Below are 24,090 nucleotides of genomic sequence, written 5' to 3' on the forward strand. Positions count from 1 at the left end.
GTCATGTGTCCCAAGCGGGTGAGCCAGCTAGATGTAACTACAAGAGGAAAAACCCCCTCATTATCACTCCACCCTCCACTTACCCACACTCACTAATGTCTGCTTCTCTTCTGGTCTCCAGATTCCTACTGGACTCCACATACACGAGAAATACTTGCTTAGCTATCCCTGTGACACAAGGCCCCTCCGAGCCCCAGAGAAACGGTTGCCTTGCCTAAGACAGGACTGCATTATATGTACATGTACCTCTCCAAAATACTATTTATAAAAAAAGAAACCTACTATTCACCCTGATTTGGGGACTCAGAAAAATGTAAAGTTCATGCTTACAATACTTTATAAAAACATGTGAGGCGGGGCGCCTGGGTGGCTCAGTGGGTTAAAGCCTCTGCCTTTGGCTCAGGTCATGATCCCAGGGTCCTGGGATCAAGCCCCGCATTGGGCTCTCTGCTCATCAGGGAGCCTGCTTCCCTTCCTCTCTCTGCCTGCCTCTCTGCCTACTTGTGATCTTTGTCTGTCAAATAAATAAATAAAACCTTAAAAAAGAAATGTCAGTCACTCTTAGGAGTTACCTAAAAGGTTTTTTTCATTGAGAAGTATATTAGCTGCCAGTCACATTTATGTAATTCCAGGTTTACGGAAAAGGTCAAGCACTGGTAAAATCATAGACTGTCATATAAAATGAGCAGGGCAATTCAACTTATCTTTATATATGTGCTTTTAAAAAAGAAATTATAAGAAGAGAAAGATCTTATCTAAATCTCCTACAGACCCTCTAAAAAAAGGAGATATTGGATTAGGACTGCTTTCTTATTTCTTATTGGACTTATTTTCATAAGATAAAACCAGTGCCTGAAATTCAGTTTCAAATAACTCTATCTTTCCTACGCCCGTAAGTTTGGGGGGGGGGGGAAACTTCCTTCTGGATTTACTTTCATGAACAACTGATCGAAACTGCATCCCGAGGGAGAAAACAGAACTGTGACTCCCACTTTGATCTCTTCCCCATGGAGAAATTCACTCCCTGCCTGGCTTGCAAGATGTTCATTTGATTGACGTTTGCTCTGATGTGCAAACTGCTTTGAACTTCAGACATTTAATTCCCATCAGGCTGCAGTCATTTTTATTCTCCTTCAACAGGATTTACAAGCAGGAGATCAGCAAATGTAGAAGATAAAATAAATTTGCAGAAGCTTTGAATCTTACATCAAAACAGTGTTCGAGTGAGTTCCAATTGGATTTCATTCAGCCGCGATTCACAGTGTAAATCAACTTTTCAGCGGAGTCCCAGTTTAGAAAGAAAAAGACATAAAGGAGAGAGACACATACACCAGTTGGGGTTTACTTCCTGAATCTCTTTTTTGGTCTTTGTTTAAATTTCCTATGGAAGATGATTTGCCAGGCAAATCACTCAGAACCCTGGGTTTTCCTCAACATTTCCAATGAAGCCTGCCCAATTTATCACTTAGCACACAAGAACCACACCCACAGTGTGGATTCCCAGGGTGATGGTGAAATGTGGTATTGTTCACAGACACATTTTTGAGGCAATAATTTAAAAAGCAAATCCCTGAGGATCTCTCAGAAGAGCACGGCTTAAACTGCTAGTGGAGTTCATTAACAAGGCCACTAGGATGACAGCTAATGGAACAGGGGAATATTTCTGACTTGTTTGCTTGTTCTTAATCACGGGTAAAATGCAAAGACAGGTGCAAAAGGTTAAAAAAAGAATCCCACTATTTCTTCTGGAAGCAGAATCTGGTATGAGATCAGAAGCTGGCGTGGAACAAATGCCCTGAGACTCTGATGTAGTTTACAACCAACAGCGGCTGGTTCTTGCCACTAGGGCTACTGAACTACCAAGTTCCATTTTCGGAATTTTCTGTGCTCTGGGAAGCACAGAAAGGACCATAACCTTGACCAGTAGCTATAGGAGCCTTTCAAAGAAAGCCTGAACACTGAGAAATGCTCACCTCTAGCAGACCCCCTGGTCCTAGGAACAACCTAACAGTGTCTGGTCTACCAGGGGAGGGAGAGATCGCTTCACTTCCAACCAACCAGGTTCCTGCTCATTCTTTCTGGGAAGTGTCCGCTCTCCAAATATTTGAGCAACCCCAGTTGAAAAGAATTCAACAAGAACCCCCTTATCTTCCACTTAACCTCCCATGAGAATAAGGTTAAAGAGAGAGCTAAGATAAAAATCAAACATCTGTACCGGCAAATATTTAAACTCTATGAATGGCAGAGGAAAGGGGTAAGAGTAGATTTTACCACAATTTTACCACAGGACAATCACTTCAAAAAGGAACCGTCACATTTATAAAGTAAGTGATACTTGAGCCCCCCCCACGCCAAGTTTACTTATTCAAACACCTAAATTAATGGGCAAACTGAAAAGCTGTCAAATAACATGTAATCACGTTCCCAGAAACGGTTTTTCCTTCCATCGCTGCAGAGATTGGAGAGATAAGTCACATTCTTTTTGTTCTTATCAGTATTGAGGATTAAACCTTCAGGCTTCAGCAACTCAGCTATAGCAGTAACAGGGCTCGTGTCAAAGAGCCTTGGAAGACAAGGCTTTCAGAGCAATCAAGTTTCTTTACTAAAGTCTAAGTGTCCTACAAACCAGCTCACTTTTCCACCATTTTCCCACCCCACAGATCACAGAGAGGAGACCCTGGTGTGATCCCGGGTCTGTGTGTCTATTCAAAGTGGAGGTGTTATTCCTTTACTCCGCTCTCTCATGGAAGCTTGGAACCCTGCCCAGGTGACATCTAGAGGGATTGGAAGTAGATCCACAACCACATTCAACATTTATCCTTGTCCTCCTCATCACCAGGTTGTGGCAGGGGTGCATGAAAAACAAAGAAGCGTACTTGGAAAAAGAGAAGAATGCAAGCAGGCAGAGAGAGGACTGGCGGGACTCACAGGTCCCTTTGTGCTGACCCACAGCCCATGTCCAACCTGCCACTTGACCTCTAGGAAGGGTTTAAGGTACCACACAGTCATGTATTTATATGCTTCTCTCTCTTGCTAAGAGGACTGTGTGTGTTCCCAGGGCCTGTGGCCCAATGTCAGCTGTGAAGAATAAGACTTCAGTCAATCAACGTCTGCTGAATGAATAAATGCACGAAACCTTAGAGGGCAGAGACTTCCCGGGACTAGAGACTGGAAATCTGTGTGGCTTCTTCCTTTGTAAATAGTCGACAACTGTGAGTCGCAGGACACAGACATCAAAGAGAAGTGCTAAGAACCTCAGAGTTAGCAGATAACCTCGCAGACGAACTGGTTCATTCTCCCAGGCACATACGCAGTGGAGAAGGAAGAGGCCTGTCCCAATCTCCCCCTTCAGCGAAAGAAACGTGAAATAAAAGATGTGGAATACTTAGGGTCGGGTCCTCAAGAAGCCCTACCGACGCGGCATCACAGAGTTCATAAAGCCGTGTGTGCAGCATCACACTAGGCCAAGTGGAGTCCCCAGAAAGAGATTATAGATGGGATGGCTCTCAGTCTTGGCAACCCTTGAAATCACTTGGGTATTATTTGCACAAGAAACATACGAAAAGCTCAAGGAAAGCCTGCGGTTCTCTGCGACCGTGGGGTCTATTTTGTTAAAGCTGGCGTAGTCTACCAACTTGTTTCTTTTAGAGACTAGCTTTAAAAGAAAAAAGAAAAAGGAGGAGGAGAAGGAAGAGGAAGAAGAGGAAGAAGAGGAAGAAGAGGGGGAGGGGGAGGGGGAGGGGGAGGAGGAGGAGAAGAAGAAGAAGAAGAAGAAGAAGAAGAAAAGGGAATCAGAGGATCAGTTCTCCCTAAAATCCACAAAAGGCCATTAGTGAAATTCAGTATTTTAAGCAGGTTGACAGGTCTCCCTTCCTGGCGTAAGGGTCACCCAAGGAAAAGCCAGAAAGTAGGCCCGTCAGCTAACCCAAAGGCAGATGTGTTTTCTGACAGTCCTTGAGATATAGATATCCCCCTACTACCTACACACACACGCACACGCATGTACAGAAAGGCCACAGATCACTTCAGGAACATGGTCTTAAGACTGAGAAACAGACTAATCTGATGATGGGAGGTTTACATTCAGCCAACTCAGAAATTTTAGAAGGTCATACAACAGCCTCAAGTGAAACTCTAAGAAGGAGTACAATGTTTGGCATTTCCATTGGCACATAGGCCATTCCAGTTTTACCACAGGACAAAATATTTTGTCATTAAAAAAAAAAAAAAAAAAAAGATTTGAAGTCAGGTAACCCAGACAAATCCTAGTCCCTGCTCCTGGACACAAGCTCTCTGAGTCTACTTCCTCATAGGCAAAATGGAAGGCAGGGGAGGGGAGGACACAGTATCCACCCCACCTCAGCTGTAGAAAGGATCACTGGAATCATCTAGGTAACAGAACATTTACAGAAGTAAAGCCTAAGAAGGTATTTTACTGAAGTGTAAACATAGATAACTTTTATAGAAGTTAAATAATGTAACTTAATTGGCCTTCTGAAATGTAAAGCATTTTGTAAAATCTTGGTTGAATTTTGAGCTCTACTGCAATCCTTCCGGTGCTAATATCCATAAAGACTGTATCTGTAACATTTCACCTGCCTGCAGGTAATAATAATTTTTTAAAGGACTGGAGATCAAAGTTTGAGATAAGGGAGAATAATTTGAAAGGCTAAGTTTGCCATATAGCACTTTGAGGGCAAAAACACAAAACACACCTTCTTGGGAGAAAGAACAGGACCTGCAATAAAATGAAACTCTGTTGTCAAGGACCAAGCTTGTCACATTATTTGACCTTGTGACATGGCAAGAACAAAAGAGCAAGAGTCGTAAGTGTTCAAAAGCACCTAAGTCACCTAAGTTTTATTTTTTTGTAAGAGCATAATAAGTCTTATAAGAAAATGTATACAGGGTTAAACACTTTGCATCATTTTTTCGCATGCATTACCTTAACATAGGATGGGGGGAAATGGGAGTTTGCCCACATCTGGGTCATTTATTATGTCTAGAAACATCATTTTATTTTAAAGATTTTGCTTATTTATTTGACAGACAGAGATTACAAGTAGGCAGAGAAGCAGGCAGAGAGAGAGGAGGAAGCAGGCTCCCTGCCGCGCAGAGAGCCTGATGCAGGGCTTGATCCCAGGGCCCTGGGATCATGACCTGAGCGGAAGGCAGAGGCTTTAACCCACTGAGCCACCCAGGCGCCCCTAGAAACATCATTTTAAACAAAACTATGTATTAGCACAACATTAGAACTACACATTTCAACTTGGCCTTGTCTCCTGAACTGCCATGCATGTAACAGAGTGTGTACTTGGAGGCAGGTGGGGAGAATTTGTGGGACGAAAATAAAATGATGCTATAGGCTAGTCTCAACTTGCCAAACACTTCTCCAGGATGACCTGCGTGAACTCGAAATCAAAATCAGCATGTTCACACTGAATTCATCTTCCTCTTAAAAAATCTTTTGCTGGGGTGTCTGGCTGGCCTAGTTGGTAGAGCATGTTATTCTTGATCTTGCGGTGAGTTTAAGCCCCACATTGGGCACAGAGCATACTTTTACTTTTTGGTTAATACATTTCTATCCTCTGAGATGCTCAATTTAAAATTTATAAGCACCTTTTAAAATCTTTCTCCCTACCCAAATCTCCAATGAAATCTGGTTGGCAGATGTCATATACTCTCTGTCTAGGGGCTACCTTCCATGTAACCCACCACCACCCAGGACAACCTTTATTCTCCTGCAGTCCCTTCTTGAGGTGCCATTCCTTTCCCCCCGGATAATTAGGATCGCTTGACTTGACAAGCAACTTCCTCCCTACAACTTCTCACAAACCCTCCTTTGCCATCTGGTTGATTTGCCCAAATCTCAGACTGACCACAGCCTTTCTTTGCTTTAGAATCTACTGTTTAGAGAGAAGAATGTGCCCAATTGACCAAGGATTTTGAGCCCTGCACAGCACATCTCTTACCCACTGCTGCAGCTCTGTGTTCCACCTCTGCAAGCTCAAAGCTTTACGATGCTTGCTCGTTTCCATCTGAAGCATCCTTCCCTAGATTGACCTGCAGGAGTTCCACTCTTCAAGACTGCAGCTACCACTTCTCTACCAAGACTGAGTGCTCACAGGCCTCTGTTCATAATCGCTTTTTCTTCTAAAGGAGACTTTGGATTTTTCACAGTACGTGACACAGTCCGCATAGCTTACTCTAATGTCCTATGAGCTCCTGAAAGTACAGACTGCTTTATTCATTTTTGTCTATGAGAGAGTATCTGGTACAATGTCTTGTACATTAACAGCCTTGAAGAGGATCCAGACAAGTTGAGTGGAAAATGATATACATATGTGTTTGGAAATACCATGTTTTTAAATTTACCCTGCATACAATCATTAATATTATGTAATACTTATCCATATCTATGATTACTCTATTAATGATTAAACCTGATAACTGAGATAACCAAGTCAACATCAACCTACATTTCCTATCAGAGCTTCTAACAATGGAATAATACTCGGAAGAAGACAACTATCATAAATGGGCATAAAGGTACTTGAATTTCTGTCCAGAGGGGAAGTAGCTCAATAATTCTATTATCATCATCACTACCAGTACTCAAAAACTAAAGACAAAATCAGACTTGCTACCATGCACTAACTCCTCCAGTAGACATTTAATGCGGACCTGTTCATGCAAGGTGTTGAAACTGATCGGATCCCTAAATTCAAATGTGAGAAGAAAGAGGAGAGTGCACACAGAGTACGAATAGGACTTAAAACCTGGCAGAAACTACTCTCACAGTTACTCAGAATCAACAACAGCCACCTTTGGCTCCTCCTCTTCTAATGCCCAAGATAGCGGGTGCCCACAGCCAAGCTCCTGCCCCACTTGTTCCTTGCCTACGTAAATGCAATCAGACTAGGTCTTTTGGTTATTACATGGTTCATAGGTAAAAATCCCCTTAAAGGGCATCTTCATTTCATTCCCTTTTGCAAAAATGTTGAATTCTCTCATTCAACCATTATTCATTGAATGTCTACTATGTATCAGGCAATAAATTTAAAGAAGCACAATAAAAATTGTTCTTGGCTTTCATTTAAAGTCTCCTTAGTTCAATTCTTCAGTCAAGCATTTGAGGGTCTCTATTTTCTGAAATGAACCAACTTCTCAGACACCCCTTCCATCATTTGTTCCAGAAACAATGTACTCCTCAGTGCTCTTGGCCATTTCTAGCCATGGGATTTTCTTCATATGGACCTTTCTCTCCTGGAAAGCTCTTCTTCCATATTCCTTTATGTTCAAATCCTTTTCTTATTTCAATACTCAAATGAAATGCTTCTTCCATAAACCATTCCACAAATGTTTATTTTTTAAAGTGATTTAATGAATGAGTAACTTAACCTCTGTAGGCCTTGCTACATAATACAATCTTTCCCCCCCCCCCTAGGTAGCTCTCAAAAAGATGAAGATAAATTCCCTCATTAAAATCTAGAATTTATAGGGAACCTGGGTGGCTCAGTGGGTTAAAGTCTCTGCTTTCGGCTCAGGTCATGATCCCAGGGTCCTTGGATCGGGTCCCGCATTGGGCTCTCTGCTCAGCAGGGAGCCTGCTTCCTCCTCTCTCTGCCTGCCTCTCTGCCTACTTGTGATCTCTCTGTGTCAAATAAATAAATAAAATCTTTAAAAAAATTTTTTAAAAAAATCTAGAATTTATAAATTTGGGCAGTAGGAAAAGTTGTCTATAACGGCTAATGGTTCCAGTTAAAAACAAACCTTCTAAGAAGGCTGAGGGAAATTAACCTTGAGAGCTGGGTCTCTGGAGTGTGGTTCAAACTGCTCCTTTTACAGCTGAGGAAACGGTGAACTAAAAAGGTCAAGTGAAATTTCTATGATCACATGGCAAGCTGGCAGAGCGAAGGCCCATTTAGTCTTACTACTGTACTACAAGGATGTAATCTGCATTATAGCTGAACTTAAACTGAAAGGAAAACTGTCTTCACTGCTTAAGGTAGTTCTCTTCCACTAGGGTTAAGACTGAGAGGATTTTAAAAATTAAAAATTAAAAAAGAGGCCTGCCTCCTTTTAAAAACGAAAGAAGGCTCATGTCTGAGTTCAGCTTTAAGAGAGAGAGGAAAAAAAAAAAAAAAGGCCAACACAAACTTTGACCTGAAGCTAGTAAGTCCCTAATCCTAAGGATCCTAGTTTAAGAATCTGAACATTATGGGTCAGCACGTTAGCCATCAAAATTAAAAAAAAAAAAACTGGGCACCTGGGTGGCTCAGTGGGTTAAAGCCTCTGCCTTCAGCTCAGGTCATGATTCCAGGGTCCTGGGATCGAGCCCTGTGTCGGGCTCTCTGCTCAGCAGGGAGCCTGCTTCCTCCTCTCTCTCTGCCTGCCTCTCTGCCTACTTGTGATCTCTGTCTGTCAAATAAATAAATAAAATCTTAAAAAAAATAAAAAATTAAAAATTAAAAAAAAACTAACTTATTTCTGGCTGCTATGATGTCATCAATACTTGAACTTAATATGTGAACATAGAAATTTGCCCATCTAAATCATAGCACAAGATAGACAACCAATTTACATGGAAAAAGACTTTTTTAAAAAAGATTTTTAAAAAATCTATCCATTTATATGAGAGAGGGAGAGAGAATGAGGAGGGGGAGCAGCAGAGGGACAGGGAGAGGCAGGCTCCACACTGAGCAGGGAGCCTAACATGGGGCTTGATCCTAGGATCCTGGGATCATGACCTGAGCCAAAGGCAGATGCTCAACCAACTGAGCCACCAGGCACTCCTACATGGAAAAAGACTTACTCAGCTGCCTCCACTCCCTTCTAGGCAGCTACTCACATGAACATTAACTTTTTAAGAGAAACAGTCTAGAAGAACACAGCATAAAGTTTGAAGAGTGATAATTTGGCATCCTCCAATCTAAATGAGTGTTAATAAAAATTTAACTTCAGAGGTAAGTTTTGCACCCAATTTTCTATTCTCTAAGAGTGTGTGATGGTGAATTTTATGTGAATTTGGCTGGCCCAGGGTACTCAGATATTTGGTCAACCATTATTCTCGATGGTTCTGTGAAGGGATTTCTGGGATGAAATCAACATTTAAGTCAGTGGACTTGTGGGTCCAATTAGTTGAAGGCCCTAAGAGAGTGAAGACTGACCTTTCCAAGCAGGAAGGAATTCTGTCAGCAGACTGGAGCTGCAACTCATCCTGCACCTCCAGACTGCTGGGCTACCCTACAAATTTTGGATTTGCTTCTGCATAATCACATGAGCCAATTTCTTAAAATAGATCTACCTCCCTCTCCCTCTCTGTCACACAGCTCCCCTCCTATGGGTTCTGTTTCTCTGGAGAACCCCAACACAGGGTCATAACAGTAGCTACTCATGAAAAAAATGCCACCAGGAGCCTGTGTTCTTGCATCAGTACCTATGCTGGCTGCTTTGTCCGTAGCACAACACCCCCAGTAGGTTGTGTGGTAAGGCCTAAAATCACATTGTTCTAGTGGGTGGTAGCCAGGGATGCATGAAATGTGGGTTCTCAGAAAAAGAGATTAGTGTCCCCTGCCTTCCCCATTGCCTACATCCATCTCAGTGGATGCTCCATCTCAAAGAGCTCCTTGAAAAATGGCAGGAATCTAACTTAACAATGTTTCCCAGAGTTTCTTTTCTGTTTGGATTTAGTGAAGCTTTTAAAGTCTGCCTTGGTGGGGATGTGAGAATTCTCTACAGAACTCGAGTCCCGCGGCAGGTGGCTGGCTTCCTCGGGGCTTGAAAACCACTGCTTACTGCCTTTAGCTCTACCACAGTACCACTTTGCTCACCTCATACCTGGCCTATATGCCTTCAGTTCCCACCACAGTGAACCAATTCACAAGCATTAACTGAGTGAGGACAACTGCACTGAACCCCACTCAGAGACACACAAAAATAAAAATGTAAGTTCATCTTCCCAGTATTTCCTTCTTAGTTTACCCTCACATTTTTTTTTTTAGAAGAACGAAACAAAGAAAAGAGAAAAAGACATAAGAATAAAAAAATAAGAGTGCCACTAGGCAAGAATACCTACAAAAGAAATTGGGGAAGGGAGGAAAAAAAATGGATTAAGAGATGTGGAAGATAAAATTATTGATTTCCATTAAAGCCAAGGGTTCATGGGTCCTGCTGAATAAACAATTAGGTTGAGAGGTGCTCAACAGAACCCCATCTCTGTGGCAAGCTAGGTTTCAGGGACAGATATTCTGAATGTTATGCATAACGTTATGCATAGAGGAGCTACATTCTTTAAACTCCACATTTTCTTAAGCCAGATTTATTAGTATTATATAGTCCTTTTAGACCAGGAGTTTCAAACTCACACGTTAGTGTGGGCCAAGCAGGTGATCAAAGTCAGGAAAACGGGTTGGGTGTAATCCACAGGGACTAGTGGTAACTGTGGGAAAGGGAAAATGTGGGCTGGGTCCTCGAAGGGGAGTCAGACAAGCTGACTGCTGCCCAGTGGGAATGTGGACCCGCTATTGCCAGATCTTCTGATTTTAGAGAAGACAAATACATAACCTCCCAAAATTTAAATGCTGGCAACAGATTTAAAAACTTATAAATTTAAAAACCTTTAAAACATCCTTTGGAGCCAAGATAAATGCATCTGTAGACCAGATCTAGTCCCTGAGTATAATTCTGTGTTTGTGTGTCTGTACACTCATCGTGGGAGAGCCCAGTCTCTTGTGCACCCTCATCAGTGACCCAACACAAGCGGAGCTGTTCATTAAATAAGTAAATTTACCACTGAATATACCTCTGAAAATGAGTCTGTCTTAGATTAAGCCATAATCTAATTTTTTTCCCTTGTAGAAGAGGTTAATTCTTCAGATCATTCCTTCAGCAAACATTGACAAAGCACCTGATCTCCATGCACAGGCTTGTACAAAGTTATTAACTAGTAAGACTCCTGAGTAGGAAAGAGTTGAGTGGTCTGAGAAGGAAACTATCAAAATCATCTGAAAAATCAATTTTCTGCTGTTCTGCGGGTTCTCTCTGTTGTCATCAGAGTATAAATCTTCAGAATCTCTGAGAGGACATTTTAAAGCCCTTCTATCTTCAGAACTGGGAATTTTATTAAAATATGCATTATCATGCCTTTGTGAGACAAATAAATGCATTATAAATCAGTAACAATGAAATTCTAGGCTTGAAACTCGATATTGGCCATTGGTTAAAATTAGCTGTAAAAATATTGTCCTAGTACAAACTCATCCTTGATGCCTTTGGAGAAGAAGCCAGGTCAATAGGACACAGGCAGCCACTTAAAATGTTAGTAACAAACAGATTAAAGGACATGGGGCCAGTGCTAGGTGTCAATACGTGTTTGCAGAGCCCAGATGTTTAAGAACGGACAAGATCCAGATCAAAGGCTGGAGGTCCCTTATCTCAAGTTAATTGCTTTTATTTCTTACAACGGCAGTATTAATACATTTGCATGGGGCCAGATACATGCCATGGGTGCCAAGAGTCTGCTTTATAGAACCGTAAAATTTCACAATCTGGAAAGACTTTAGCAATGCTCCTGAGTCCATTTTTTAAGAACTTTCATCATTACCCTATCTATTACTTTCAAGATTTTGGTCACATTTACTTAATATTTTCATTTAAAGGAGTTCACTTTTTAAGCATATTTATCTTAAACTTTGTTATCGCAGTAAGAGAGAAAAGTGTATCTCTGGACCTAAAGGATAATATCCATACTTACCAAATAGAGAAGTTACAACCTAAACATCTCCCTACAGTGACCCTGTGAGGCATGCATTACCCTTATTCTCAGCTCATTGAGGAGATCAAGGCTCAGAATTAAGTTAAGAATTAAGCTCAGGGTCAACTTATGAATGAAAAAGGCTAGATTCAAAACCAAATCTGCCTACTGTTTAAAAAAAAAAAAAAAAAAAAGTTCTTACTTCTGTCCTCAAATTGGTTCCCAAGACTGGGAGTTCTTTTTTGCACAACTCCAATGTGAACTCCCTGAGATTCAAAATGTAGACATTTCTGGAGGGAATGGAATATATATACTGAAAATGTGTTCAGTAAGACACCAAAACAGAAAGTGTTGAGAAAAGCGTATGTTACATGAGGGACTGGAATAAAGGCAGCAAAGGATTCCCATCTGGCTCACCCCAAAAACCTACTATTAACGCCTTCCATTGTTGAATCTTCATGAAGAAGATGAGAGAGAAGGGGCGCTTGGGTGGCTCAGTCAGTTAAGCGTCTGGCTTCAGCTCGGGTGATGATCCCAGGGTCCTGGGATCCAGTCCTGCACTGGCCTCCTTGCTCAGCGGGGAGCCTGCTTCTCCCTCTCCCTCTCCCTGCTGCTCCCCCTGCTTGTGCTCTCTCTCTCTCTAATCAACAAAATCTTTAAAAAAAAAAAAAAAAAAGTGAGAGAGACTCTCATAATTTTAGAAGGTGTGTTCAGCCAACTGCTAGAAAAGCATCAGCTCAGAGTTACTCCAAAAACTCCTTAACATGTGTCGCTGGTAAGTAATTTAGAACTAGGAAGACTCTAAGAGAAGGGCAGTCATCCCTGCTGTGACCCGTTTTTATCAGTTATCTCTTTAATATGCCACCAGAGGGAACGTGTTCTTTACTCATTTATAGATCTTCTGATTACCCAGCTTCATTGTCTAAACTGCCCTGGTTTTACGACCTTCACCCCAAATGGAGGCTGGTTCTGTCAGTGAGTCCTAGTGAGGAGATAAGATGGCGCCGTGTCTCTCCAGAGTCCCCACGCAACATCCGATACTGACCTTGGAAGGAGGGAAGGGCCTCCTGTGAACCTGCTTACTCAGCATGGATCCTCCTAGGGGGGACAGAAGTCCCACGGACGGTCAACTGAACTAAATGAGAAATTCCTGAAGGCCAGACACTACACTTTTTGTTTTACTGTATTCACCAAAAGGTAGACCACTGAATTTTGCCAGACATCTGCTGGCCTGGATCTCAGACCTCAACCCTTATCTCAGCATATTCAAAATGGAATCATGGTCTTTACCCCAAAAACACTTTGATGTAAGTCCTCTCAAACTTCTAAGGTGTGCATGTATATATGTATGCCTGGCATTTTCCCAAGTCAGCAAACACTCTTTTACCTTCTCCTGGCTGCATCTTACCCTCTCTCATGTCTGTGGATGGGATAACAATCTCCTTGACTAATCTTCTATTATCAGAATTTAAGGTACTGACAATATTTTCTATTCTAAACAGCACTCCCATGACTGTCCTTACAAGCTCCTCTTTATAAACATGTCTTTTCATTTCCTCGCGATATTCCCCCAAATGAGTGGATCTAGTAACACGCATACTTCCAAAACTCAGCGACTCTTGTGATCCATCCACCACCTGGTACATTTCTCTGCTTTGAGGAACCACAGTACCTCTCTGTGTCACATTCTGCACTATTAATTATGTTCAGTATTTGCCCTCCACCCCCAAAGTTTTAATTTGTTGAGAGTAGACACCCCCTTACTCAATTCAGATTTTGACAAGGAGTAATTAAATACAAACGCTGGATGCTGGGGCAGAAATGGATGAGGTGTAATCCCTGCCCAGAACAGCAGGGGAGGCAGAGTCACCACCAACAACCCAGGATACATTAAGTTCCACACTGTAATAGAGGTGTCTGAAACTTAACTATGGGAACAGAGATGAGGGAGCAAGTGAATCCCTCCAGGGGCAAAGGGAAATAAGGAGGCGGGGGGCGGGGGGGGGGTATTAGGAAGCTATGGAGAGAGGCAAATTGTTGAGCTATTTCTTGAAACATTAAGAGAAGTTCACAAGGCGGCCCAGCAATGGGATGAAGACATACAGGACAGATTTCCAAGTAGAGACCAGTCAATTTAAGCTTGTTGTTTCGACTAGAGCAACAGTTCCACTTAGGAATTTAAGAAAACCTCCCATCTTTTGAGGCAGGGTTTTTCACCTTCTGCACTACTGACATCGTGAACCAGGTAATTTTTTCTTTCTTTCTTTTTTTTAAGATTTTGTTTATTTATTTGACAGAGAGAGTGAGAGAGAGAGAGAGAGAGAGACCACAAGAGACGGAACACAAGCACAGGGAGTGGGAGAGGGAGAAGCAGGCTTCCCGCAGAGCAGGCAGCACAATACGGGGCTCGATCCCAGGACGCTGGGATCATGACCCAAGCCAAAGGCAGATGCTTAACAACTGAGCCACCCAGGTGCCCCTGGGTAATTCTTTCTTTGCAGGGAGGGGGGATTATCTTGTGCATTCTGGGATGTGGAACAGCATCCCTTCCTCTCCTCACTAGATATCAGTAACAACTATTCCCCACCTTCCAACTGTAACAACTGAAAATGTTTCCAGACATTGCCAAACGTCCAAGAGCATAGGGGGATAAGGTGAGGGGTGGAAATCATCCCCAGCCAAGAACCACTGTTTTAAGCGTAATTCTAGCTTTAAGGATTTCTCTCTTACTATATACTAGCTCTTCTCTTTGTTTTGAAAATGATGTTTTCTTTGGTTCAAAACTCAATTGGGCCCTCATTCTCTTTTTAGAGAAGAAATAAGCTGTAAAAAATATTCAATTTACTAATGCCCAAACTACAAAAAAAGGGCATCTTCTCTGATTAAACCTAATAAAAAATGAGATGTTCACTATGATATGGAAGTGTATATTTTATACACACACACACACACATATTGGGGTTGAGATTTGCTTAGAAAATTACAAAGTGTTTTCACTTTTGGTCTCACTGTATGCTCAGGACACTGTGAAGTATTTATCATCATTCCTATTCTAGAGATGAAGACAGAGTGGCTGAGACATAAAATATCCAAGACCATCTGAGTGTTAGGGAGGACTGCTATCCAGACAGGCTCATGCTACATTGTATACATTTTTCCACTTAATTTAGTAAACAACTAGTAGGAGCTTCTTTAGGCTGCAGACAGAGTAAGCCAGAGAAAAAGGCTCATCTTAGAGTCATATAGAGAATAAAAACGACTTAAGGATGCCCTGCTATCTACACAGCCCACCAAGAAACTAAAGTAGGAAAAAAATGCTTCTAGAAGCAAAACATTTACCCACCAAAACTATGTTGTATCTATCCTTTGCATGACTTTAAGAGCACCTGATATGCAAAAAGGGGAGTAATACATACTAATTATAACATTTACACTCAGTTTTTAAAGTATGTTAGCAGCCTTTAGTCACTTGCAATAGCCCTAGAAAATTGGTCTAATAAAGATTATTATCCACCGACAGAAAACTGCACATAATTAATTAAGGCCACACAGCTAGTTAGAGATTAAGTAAAAATTAAGTTCTTTGTACCTCTAGGTAAGTGTTCTTTTCACTACAATTTCCAGCATCATATGACCCTACACCCCTCCAGACATAACTATCACTAGGCTAATAAATAAAAATATCCTTAACTGTACATATACTAATTCTGTTACAATATTATCTGAAGCCATATCTCCCATTAGTGTAGATGTTATCTTTAAAACTACCGAAGTATGAAGTGGGAATTTTTGCTACTCTTTTCAAAGACAAAAAGCACTCCCTTAAATTAGGCAAAGTGCCAGAATCAGTGAGTCTATTTTATTCAAGACCCACTAGCTGACACCTGACAAAATGTCTGCAATTTTCTTAGCTTAATTCAACTCTACACTCAGCTAATATTTGATACTTCCGAACCTGAATTCCAACATGACAAAAAGGTGAGCAGGGAGGGTCTAGGAATTTCTGGGACTTAGAATGTGGAGTCTCACTTCTTCCAAAATTGCATATGTAAAGACAAAGGGCTTATTTAAGATAGAAATACTATACACTTTGCAACAGACAAGCACAGGCATTTGAGTATGAATGGAAAGCAATTCAATTACTGGTTTCAACAACATAAAAATATTTGTAAAGTCTTACTCCATCATGGAAGGTGGGATAGTACAGCAGTCTTGAATTGCAGTTAGAGGAGAGGTCAGGTGAGCCGTATAGGAAGCTTCTACAACCTGCTTGTTCCGGTTGACCACATCCAAGTAACGGTTGAACTTCTCTCGGATTTTTTTGGCTAGCTGTGAGACAAACAGTAAGCAAAATAAGTCAAAAGCCCACCACAATAACCCACCATGTTTTTCCTAATAAGCTCATTAATTTATATGACAGGCTGCATATATTACATGCATGTTTTACTTCAGGTAAAACCAACAATATACACCCAAGTGGGTAAACTGAGATAAAACACCCAGGTCTCATTCTTCTATGCAAATTGATATTAAAACTGCAAAGTGTCCAGAAACCCCAGAGGGATAGTCAGATGACAATAAAACACTACCTACAGTCTTAAAATGGCTAAAGACACACAAAGACCTTCTCATGGGTATGAACTCATGAAGAACAAAACTGATCCATGAAATGCCTCGCTAGATAAAGGAAAACAAAGTCTACCGATACTATTGACAGCATGACCACATTAACACTTATACAGCAACAACAGTGATTGTAAGAAAACAACCCTCTATTCATGGTTCTGGAGTCACACAGATTTTTCAAGAGAAAAATACATGAAGGGAAAGAGTGTATATAGCATGTTCTGCCACACAACTCCAGGGGGCACCATTCACAGTCCTCCATGTGAGTGGCAAATCCCTGAAGCTGCACAACAAAGACATCCACATAAAACAAAATATACCATTAAAAATACACTCATGTTTGGTCTGTTCCACCTTTAAGATGGACAAATGTCTTTCGTAATGGCTGCAAACAGAACACTTCATCATAATTTACTTTCATGTGGGAATAACAAAAGCAAATGGGTAAGCATACTGCTTTTTCCTCCATTGTTGTCATCAAATATCACGGCTTAATTACAGATCTCCAAGGAAAACAGTGTTGTTTTTCTTCCCCTTAAACAAAATGTTACCCAAATGAAATGACTGATAGAATTATAGCTAATTGGTTTTGTAGAGCTATTCATTATCAGCACACTAGAGGAGAACTAATCATCTCCTTTGGGTCATGCAATGCACACGGTCCAATAGCTTACAGGCTGAGAACAGGGAGCCAAAGCAGGGTATCTCCATTTTTTCAAGCCAATTCCAAAATCTGATTTTGTTCCATTGATGTTTGGGAGTTTTCAGAGTTTCACTTAAATAACGGAGATTCTCAGCCTTGCTAAACAGTGCACAAACTATGAATTAGTTTAGAAAAATTTCTAGATGTAACAAGTGTATCAGAGTGACATTTCATACGATAAAGTGTTGTCCAAATTTGTTTTAGCATTTTCAGAGGAGGAATTCTGTGTCCTTTATTTTTTCTTTCAAGATTTTATTTACTTATTTATTTGAGCGAGAGTGAGAGCGAGAGAAAGCACAGAAGGAGAGTGAAAAGGAGAAGCAGGCTCCCCACTGAGCAGGTAGCCCGATATGGGACTCAATCCCAGCGCCCTGGGATCATGACCGGAGCAGAACGCAGATGCCTAACTGACTGAGCCACCCAGGCACCCAGTTCTTACATTTTTAAATGTCTTTTTTTAAAAAGGCACTTGGTGATAACTATGGGAAATTCACCTTTCAGTGCTCATAAAGTTTTAATGAAACAGTCATTTGTTTATCTGTTCATGGCTGCTTTCATGCCAGTGTGAGAGTTAAGCAGTTGCAACAGAGGCAATACAGCTGGCTTCACTATAAGTTAAAAGTCAGAAGCCCTAACGTGTCCCAAAATAGAGGCACAGTCCCAGTAGTCTTACAAAAATTTGCTGCTTTTTTACACACACACACACACACACACACACACACCCCGCCCCTGACAAGTGGGCTGTATGTTCCTTCTCCACACCCACTCCTTGAATCTGGGTAGGGTTATGATGGCTTCCGCCAGTCAAGTACAGAGAAACTGACACTATGTAAGTTCTGAGGCCAGGTCATAAAGGGCCCTGCCATTTCCGCAGGTCTCTCTCTCGGAATGCTCTCAGCCACTACGTGAACGAAGTCCAAGACACATGGAAAAGCCACAGTTAAGTGCTTGGCTGACAACTCCAGCTGCTCAAGCCTTCAAGTCATCTCAGCCCAAGTTCTGAATAGGAGTCAAGAAGCCTCCAGTAAGTCCCTGTTGTGAAGCCCCAGACAGCACAGAACTTGCTGTGCTGGACCTGAGCTCCTGACCCACAGAATCTGCAAGCATGAAGAAACTGCTGTTTATGCCACCGAGTTTAGGGTGCTTTCTTGAGCAGCAGTAAGTAACTCGATAGGTTGACAGGTTGAATTCTGTCCCTAGACAAACATATTGAAGCTAGGCTATCCAAGCTGCTCCGATCCAGGTACTACCATCGACATCATCAGAATTACCAAGACTGGAGCCTGTGGACCAGAAACCTGTCCAAAGAAACTGCAGGGTTCTTCACAAAATTATAATAGCTACTGTACAGAGGTACTTACCACACACTACACACATGTTGAAAAATATGATAAATCACACAGTCTGAGGAAACTACCCTAATATAATCGGCCAAGGCACAGAGCCAGGGCACAAAGCCCCCCCTCCTGGGCTGGGAGGGGAACCAAGGCTTTCCCTGGAGGGGGATGGGGGGGTGTGACGAGGGGAGGGGAGGTGAAGGGGAGAGGAACTGCCTCGAGTAGTGCGGGCAGGAGCAAGTTGGCAATGTCTGCCTTCAGCCTCCTAGTTAAGATGGGCCTTGAGCTGCATTTTTCATCAGTGGAGGCAGGGACCTACGTGCAGAACCCAGACACATACAACCATTAACAGAAGACCTCAAATGCCAGCTCCTTCCACTTTGGATTCACACCTCTTAGTCAGAAACTCCTGTCTTTCACGTAGTGATACCCCATCTTGCCTTATTAAAAAAAGAGACTAGCCACCTGGGTGGCTCACTTGGTTAAGGTCTGCCTTCAGCTCAGGTCATGATCTCTAGGTCCTGGGATCGAGCCCCACCTCAGGCTCCCTGATCAGTGGGGAGCCTGCTTCTCCCTCTGCCTGCTGCTCCCCTTGCTTGTGCTTACTCTAACAAATAGAGTAAGTAATAAATTTTTAAAAATCTTAAAAAAAATAGCCAACATTTGTTAAGTGCTAACTAGGTGCAGGACACCCTTCTAAGCACTTCATAAGCACATACCAAGTTAAGCTTTCAAAGAACCCTGTAAGGTACACATGTCCATTTTTCCCCCCAGAAGCAGACACTAAAGGTTCAATAATTTGCTCAAAGTTACAAAGCTAGTAAGTAGTAGAGCTGGGCCCCAAACCCAGTAGCATCCCAACTTCAGAGCCTCGGCTTCGACCTCTGTGCAACACGGTTTCTCTCCGTAATACACATGGACTAATAATCCCCTCCTCCCATTTCCTTTCAAACCCATTTTAACAAATGCTGTGAAATTCTTGGCAGAGTACCATAAGCCACACACCATCTCATTACTTTATAATAAATATTAGACTTCTGAAAACGCATTTAGAATTGTACCTAATTCCTATGAAAATCAAGCCTTTGAGGAGGTTTGGAACTGAATTCTACCACTGATTAAAAAAAAAGGGGGGGATGGGGCCAAAGGTGAAATGAGTATTCTCCCAAAACAATACCTGCTATTCCTGGACTACTGTGGTATAAGTTACATTAAACTAACCTAAATTGTTTCAATTACTCCGGGGTGTTTAACTTTGTTCATAACCTGGGAAGAAAACATCATGGATGTACTACTGTTCCTTTCCTTTCAGAAGTGACTTACATAATTCAGTCTTTTCCTCGAAATTTTCATTCAATTAATTCATCTGCCCTCATAGGGTAGTGAGATGCAATTATAATTCCCATTTGACAAGTGAAGAAACTGAGGCATATGGGGCTTAAGGGTCTCTTGACTCCCACGTGGGGCTCTGGCCTCCCTTGACCCCACCGCCCCAGATGACCTCCCTGTGCCCTTCTGACAAGGAATGGGAGAGTGACTCACTATGGAAATGTCAACTCCTGCTCCATGGCAGGGTATTTTTTTTCTCTCTAAAAGCAAGCTCTTTCAGCATGCCAACCAAATCCAGGTTGCTCGGCGGGCATAACAGAATCTATTAGAGTAAAGATAGCCCACAGAGAGATTAAGTCCTGAATGTATCCGTTCAACTGAAGAGGACCGGCTACCGACACAGAACCTTCCAAGAGGCCCGACGGATTCTGGGTCTGTATCCTGCCATGATCCCTGCAGACAGGAGAAAACAAAGGACATTCTTAACAAAAGCTACAGGTGGACCCACAATCCTCCTCAGTGTAATTAAAAACATTTTTCTTTCCACAGCTCAGCTTTCATCTTTTATCCTTCTTTATCCTCTCCCCTTCATCCCCTAAGGGGTTCCTGAATGCTGATGAGAAGACGGGACTAAAACCATCTTGTCATCTTTTGGGTCAATTCTTCGGCTAGCCAACATCCAGCCATGGGTCAAATGATCAGTAGGTAGCAAGCCGGTCCCCATGGGAACGGATTCTAATTTGTCATCATCTCCAGTGACAACGTTTCATCACAACATCAATGAATTTCTTTCTTGCTGAATTTCACTTCCCTTAATTTTCCCATAGACATTTCTGTCATTTGCATACTTCCCCAGAGCCCCCCTTTTTGAAGCTCTTTTTACCTTAGCTTTATACTTCTAACGATTGGGGGTGGGGTAGGGCTGGGGTAGGCACACAGAAGAAGGTAAAAGAAAACAAAAATGCAAAGGCACAGGACACACTTTATTTATGTCTCTTTCCTAAAACTCCGGAAGGAGTTTTGAATGTTAGGGAAAGCTTTATTTAAAATGCATAACAATGAAGCTGACAGGCACAGACAGGAAAGGTACCCTAGGGGACTGAAGATTCATAGCAAAATTCCTATTGAATGTAGAAGAGTTTAACATTTGACATTCAAAAACCTTTGTGCCGTGATAAGAATTTAATAGCTGATCCTCTCTTCCTCCCATCCCAGCCTTATTACTCAAGAATTATTTTCCCCCAGCAGTTTCAGGACTGAGTTATTTAAATGTGACACAAATAATTTTAAGAATAGGCAAGCACAAACATTTAACATCACTGAACCTCACACGAAGGCATTCCAAAGTTCAAGCAGAACACATTCTCATTGTTTCATGTTGCACACCATAATATATAAAATGTTGTACCCTCACTATCTATTAGTAATTAGTAATTAATTATTAACAGTTGTAATATTCTAAACAGCTCTCTCAATGATCAGCTAGGAAATTGGGCAAGTTGACTTCCCTTAGTCTCCGTTTCCTCGTAAGTAAAATGGGAAGGCCACCCCTCTTCAAGGGCTTATTGTGATGTTCAAATAGCGAACATACAAAGCCCAAAAGTACAAGGAATTATTCTTACTGTTCTAGCACAGTATCCACGCCAGGGAATGCATACAATGGTGATGGGAAAATAGGGTGGGCGTCTAAGTTTTCCACTACTCAAGCTCTAAGTAAAGCGACGGGGGCTACCTGAACACTGACCATTTTATTCCTTTAACTCATCCTCATGCTTAATCCTCTGTAGGAAACCTGGCATAGGGTTGGCAGGGGAGGGAGGGAAGTTTTTTTTTCCTTTTATTTTTTATTTTCCCCCCTTAGATTAAGAACAAAATGGCACAAAGGACTTAGGCTTTGGAGTCGAATAAATTTGAGTTAAATCCAGCTCTGTCATTTACTACCTAAAGGGAACTAGGCAAATTATTTCTCTAAGCCTCAACTTAATTACCCCTACGCTGGAAATAATAACAGGTGTTTCATGCTGTTGTTTGAGAGCTAAGGCGGAGAAGGTCCAGGACGTATTCAGCAGAGTGACACCGTAAGTGCCAAATAAACGGGGCTGATCGTGGTTTTACTGCTGCTGTTACTATTACTGTGGTTGTTATTATTTTGGGGACTTCATATACTGACACAGGCACTTGGAATGGAGAAATCTGAGCATATTCTCGGTGACTGGAGAGGAGTCGGGCTGGAGGCGTGAACACGGGGCCAGGCCCTGCCAGAGCCGTCAGTGCCTCTTTGAAAGCCCCGTGTCCTGTAGGTTACGTAGTTACAGTCTGAGATAACTCAGAATTCGTCTGGGATCTTCTCTCTCTGAACTTCAGGATCTAACAAGGACTTTATTCTTGTCTTTTGCCATTTTCAAGGCGTTTTCACAGGACTCATGGCAACGTATGCCTTCCAATAGCCCTGGGAGATGGGCAGAGCAGGCCTTCCCTGTCCTGTCCCAACAGTCAAGAAATCTAGGCTCAGGGGTGTGCCCACGGTCAAGCCAAGTGAGTGTAGGAAGTGGAGACCATTTCTTCTAATCCCTAGGTCCATCTTCTCTGTGCTACAAACTCCAAAATCACGGTGGGGTGACAGGGGTGGGGGAGGGGGAGACGGGACAGGACACCTCTCCCCGATCCAACTATGCTCCATTCATTCTTTCAGGCCCAGACCAATTTCTGCCTCCTTGAATCCTCCTCAGACCCTTCTTTTCCAAAATCACCTTGATCTCACCAACTAAACCCCTCCTATCCCAGTTCACATTGTCCATTTTTCCTATTTAAGGATTCTGTTTCCCCCGACAAATCAGCAGCATAACAATCAGCATTTATTGATTGATGGCCACGTGCCGGGCACTTTGAAAGTGCAATTATACGTCAGGCCTTTTAAGTCCCCCAACAGCTCTCAGTAATTGCTGTATGCTACTTTTAATAGATGGTTCTGATAGATTTGCCCAAGGTCAAACCACTAATAATTAGATCAAACCCATGTTCTTGAACACTATACTATGCATTCTTGTTTAACGTAGTGCCTAGCATCTAGAAAGGACTTAAAAGCGGTCACCGTGGTATTCATTTGCCCTCATACACCATTATTTGCAATACTGGAAAAATGTGCTTGGGGATCTAGGACAGGGCAGACAACCTAGGACTACTGCTCCTATCTGGTTCAAGCCAATCAAACTCTGGGCCTGTCTAGTTTCCTATCTTTTTTTTTTTTTTTTTTTTTTTTTTTTTTAGTTATTTATTGGACAGACAGAGATCACAAGTAGGCAGAGAGACAGGCCGAGAGAGAGAGAGGAGGAAACAGGCTCCCTGCTGAGCAGAGAGCCCTATGTGGGGCTCGATCCCAGGACCCTGGGATCATGACCCGAGCCGAAGGCAGAGGCTTTAACCCACTGAGCCACCCAGGTGCCCCTAGTTTCCTATCTTGACCTGCCTCCTGGGTAGTATCAGCAGCTCTGGAGTAAGTCTTGCCCAGAAACACAACACCAGTCCGAGAAGGGATCCTCATGGCCCGTGGCCACGGCTGGGAGGGGGTTGCTCATTGACCACTAGAGTCTGGGCTTCACGTTGTCATTCAGAGTAGATCCCGGGCATGGCAGCCGGTGAGGATACAGCACGAGACAGATGAAGACGTACAGATGGAACAGGGCCAGTCTGACTTTCCAACGGCCCAGAGGCTTCAGGGTTGTCTGACGGATGTGTGGGAATAGCACATCCAGTGGAGAAGCGGGGCAGCCGCTGACAGACAAACTGCAGGTGGACCAGGAAGATTGATGGGCGAGGCTGTCGGGGCTCCAGGGTCACATACCCTGCTCCTATGAGAGGTGGGGCCCCTGGGGCCGAGCCGGGGAGGAGTGCAATGGAAAAAACAGAAGGCAAGTGCTGACATGTCAGAGAACCAGAGGAGGCTGAGCTCTGGGAAACCGTAGAGCACAGCAGCTTCTCTCTAAGCAAAATGCAGGTTTGCTTTTAAGGTCATAACGGAGTTTGCTTTGGGCAGCAGTCTGTGTTAGGTATTTCAGGAGAGTCATGGAAACACACACCCAAGCCTCCTGAAAGCCAAGGTTATCAACTTAAGGGCTCAATAGGCTCTTGCCCTATTTTTCACCCCACTCTCCCCTTAACAACCAGATCATAACAAAAGAAACAATGGGAAGGGCAGGCTTCAACCCACTTCTTCTCACTTCATTCTGTAACAGGAGCCCCTGAGTGGAGGTTCCTTTAAACCAAAATAAGCAAGTCCTCAGGCCTTCAAAGTTTACAGCCCGTTCCTTCAGGAGGAACAAGTTCAGCATAGTCTTGACCTT

General features: G+C 42.5%; 1 protein-coding gene across 2 annotated transcripts in view; it reads right to left on the reverse strand.

Annotated features, from left to right (window-relative positions):
• The window catches only part of CACHD1 (cache domain containing 1), a gene marked incomplete at its 5' end in the record, with an annotated part of 203,316 nt that overhangs the window by 81,801 nt on the left and 97,425 nt on the right, over positions 1-24,090 (reverse strand). For both annotated transcript variants that reach the window (XM_080801858.1, XM_080801857.1), the window contains one exon: positions 15,936-16,084. In XM_080801858.1, the coding sequence (XP_080657984.1) occupies positions 15,936-16,084 (149 nt within the window). The remainder of the gene's footprint in view (positions 1-15,935; positions 16,085-24,090) is intronic.

This window comes from Martes martes (assembly GCF_963455335.1).
Source record: "Martes martes genome assembly, chromosome: 4".
NCBI lineage: Eukaryota > Metazoa > Chordata > Mammalia > Carnivora > Mustelidae > Martes > Martes martes.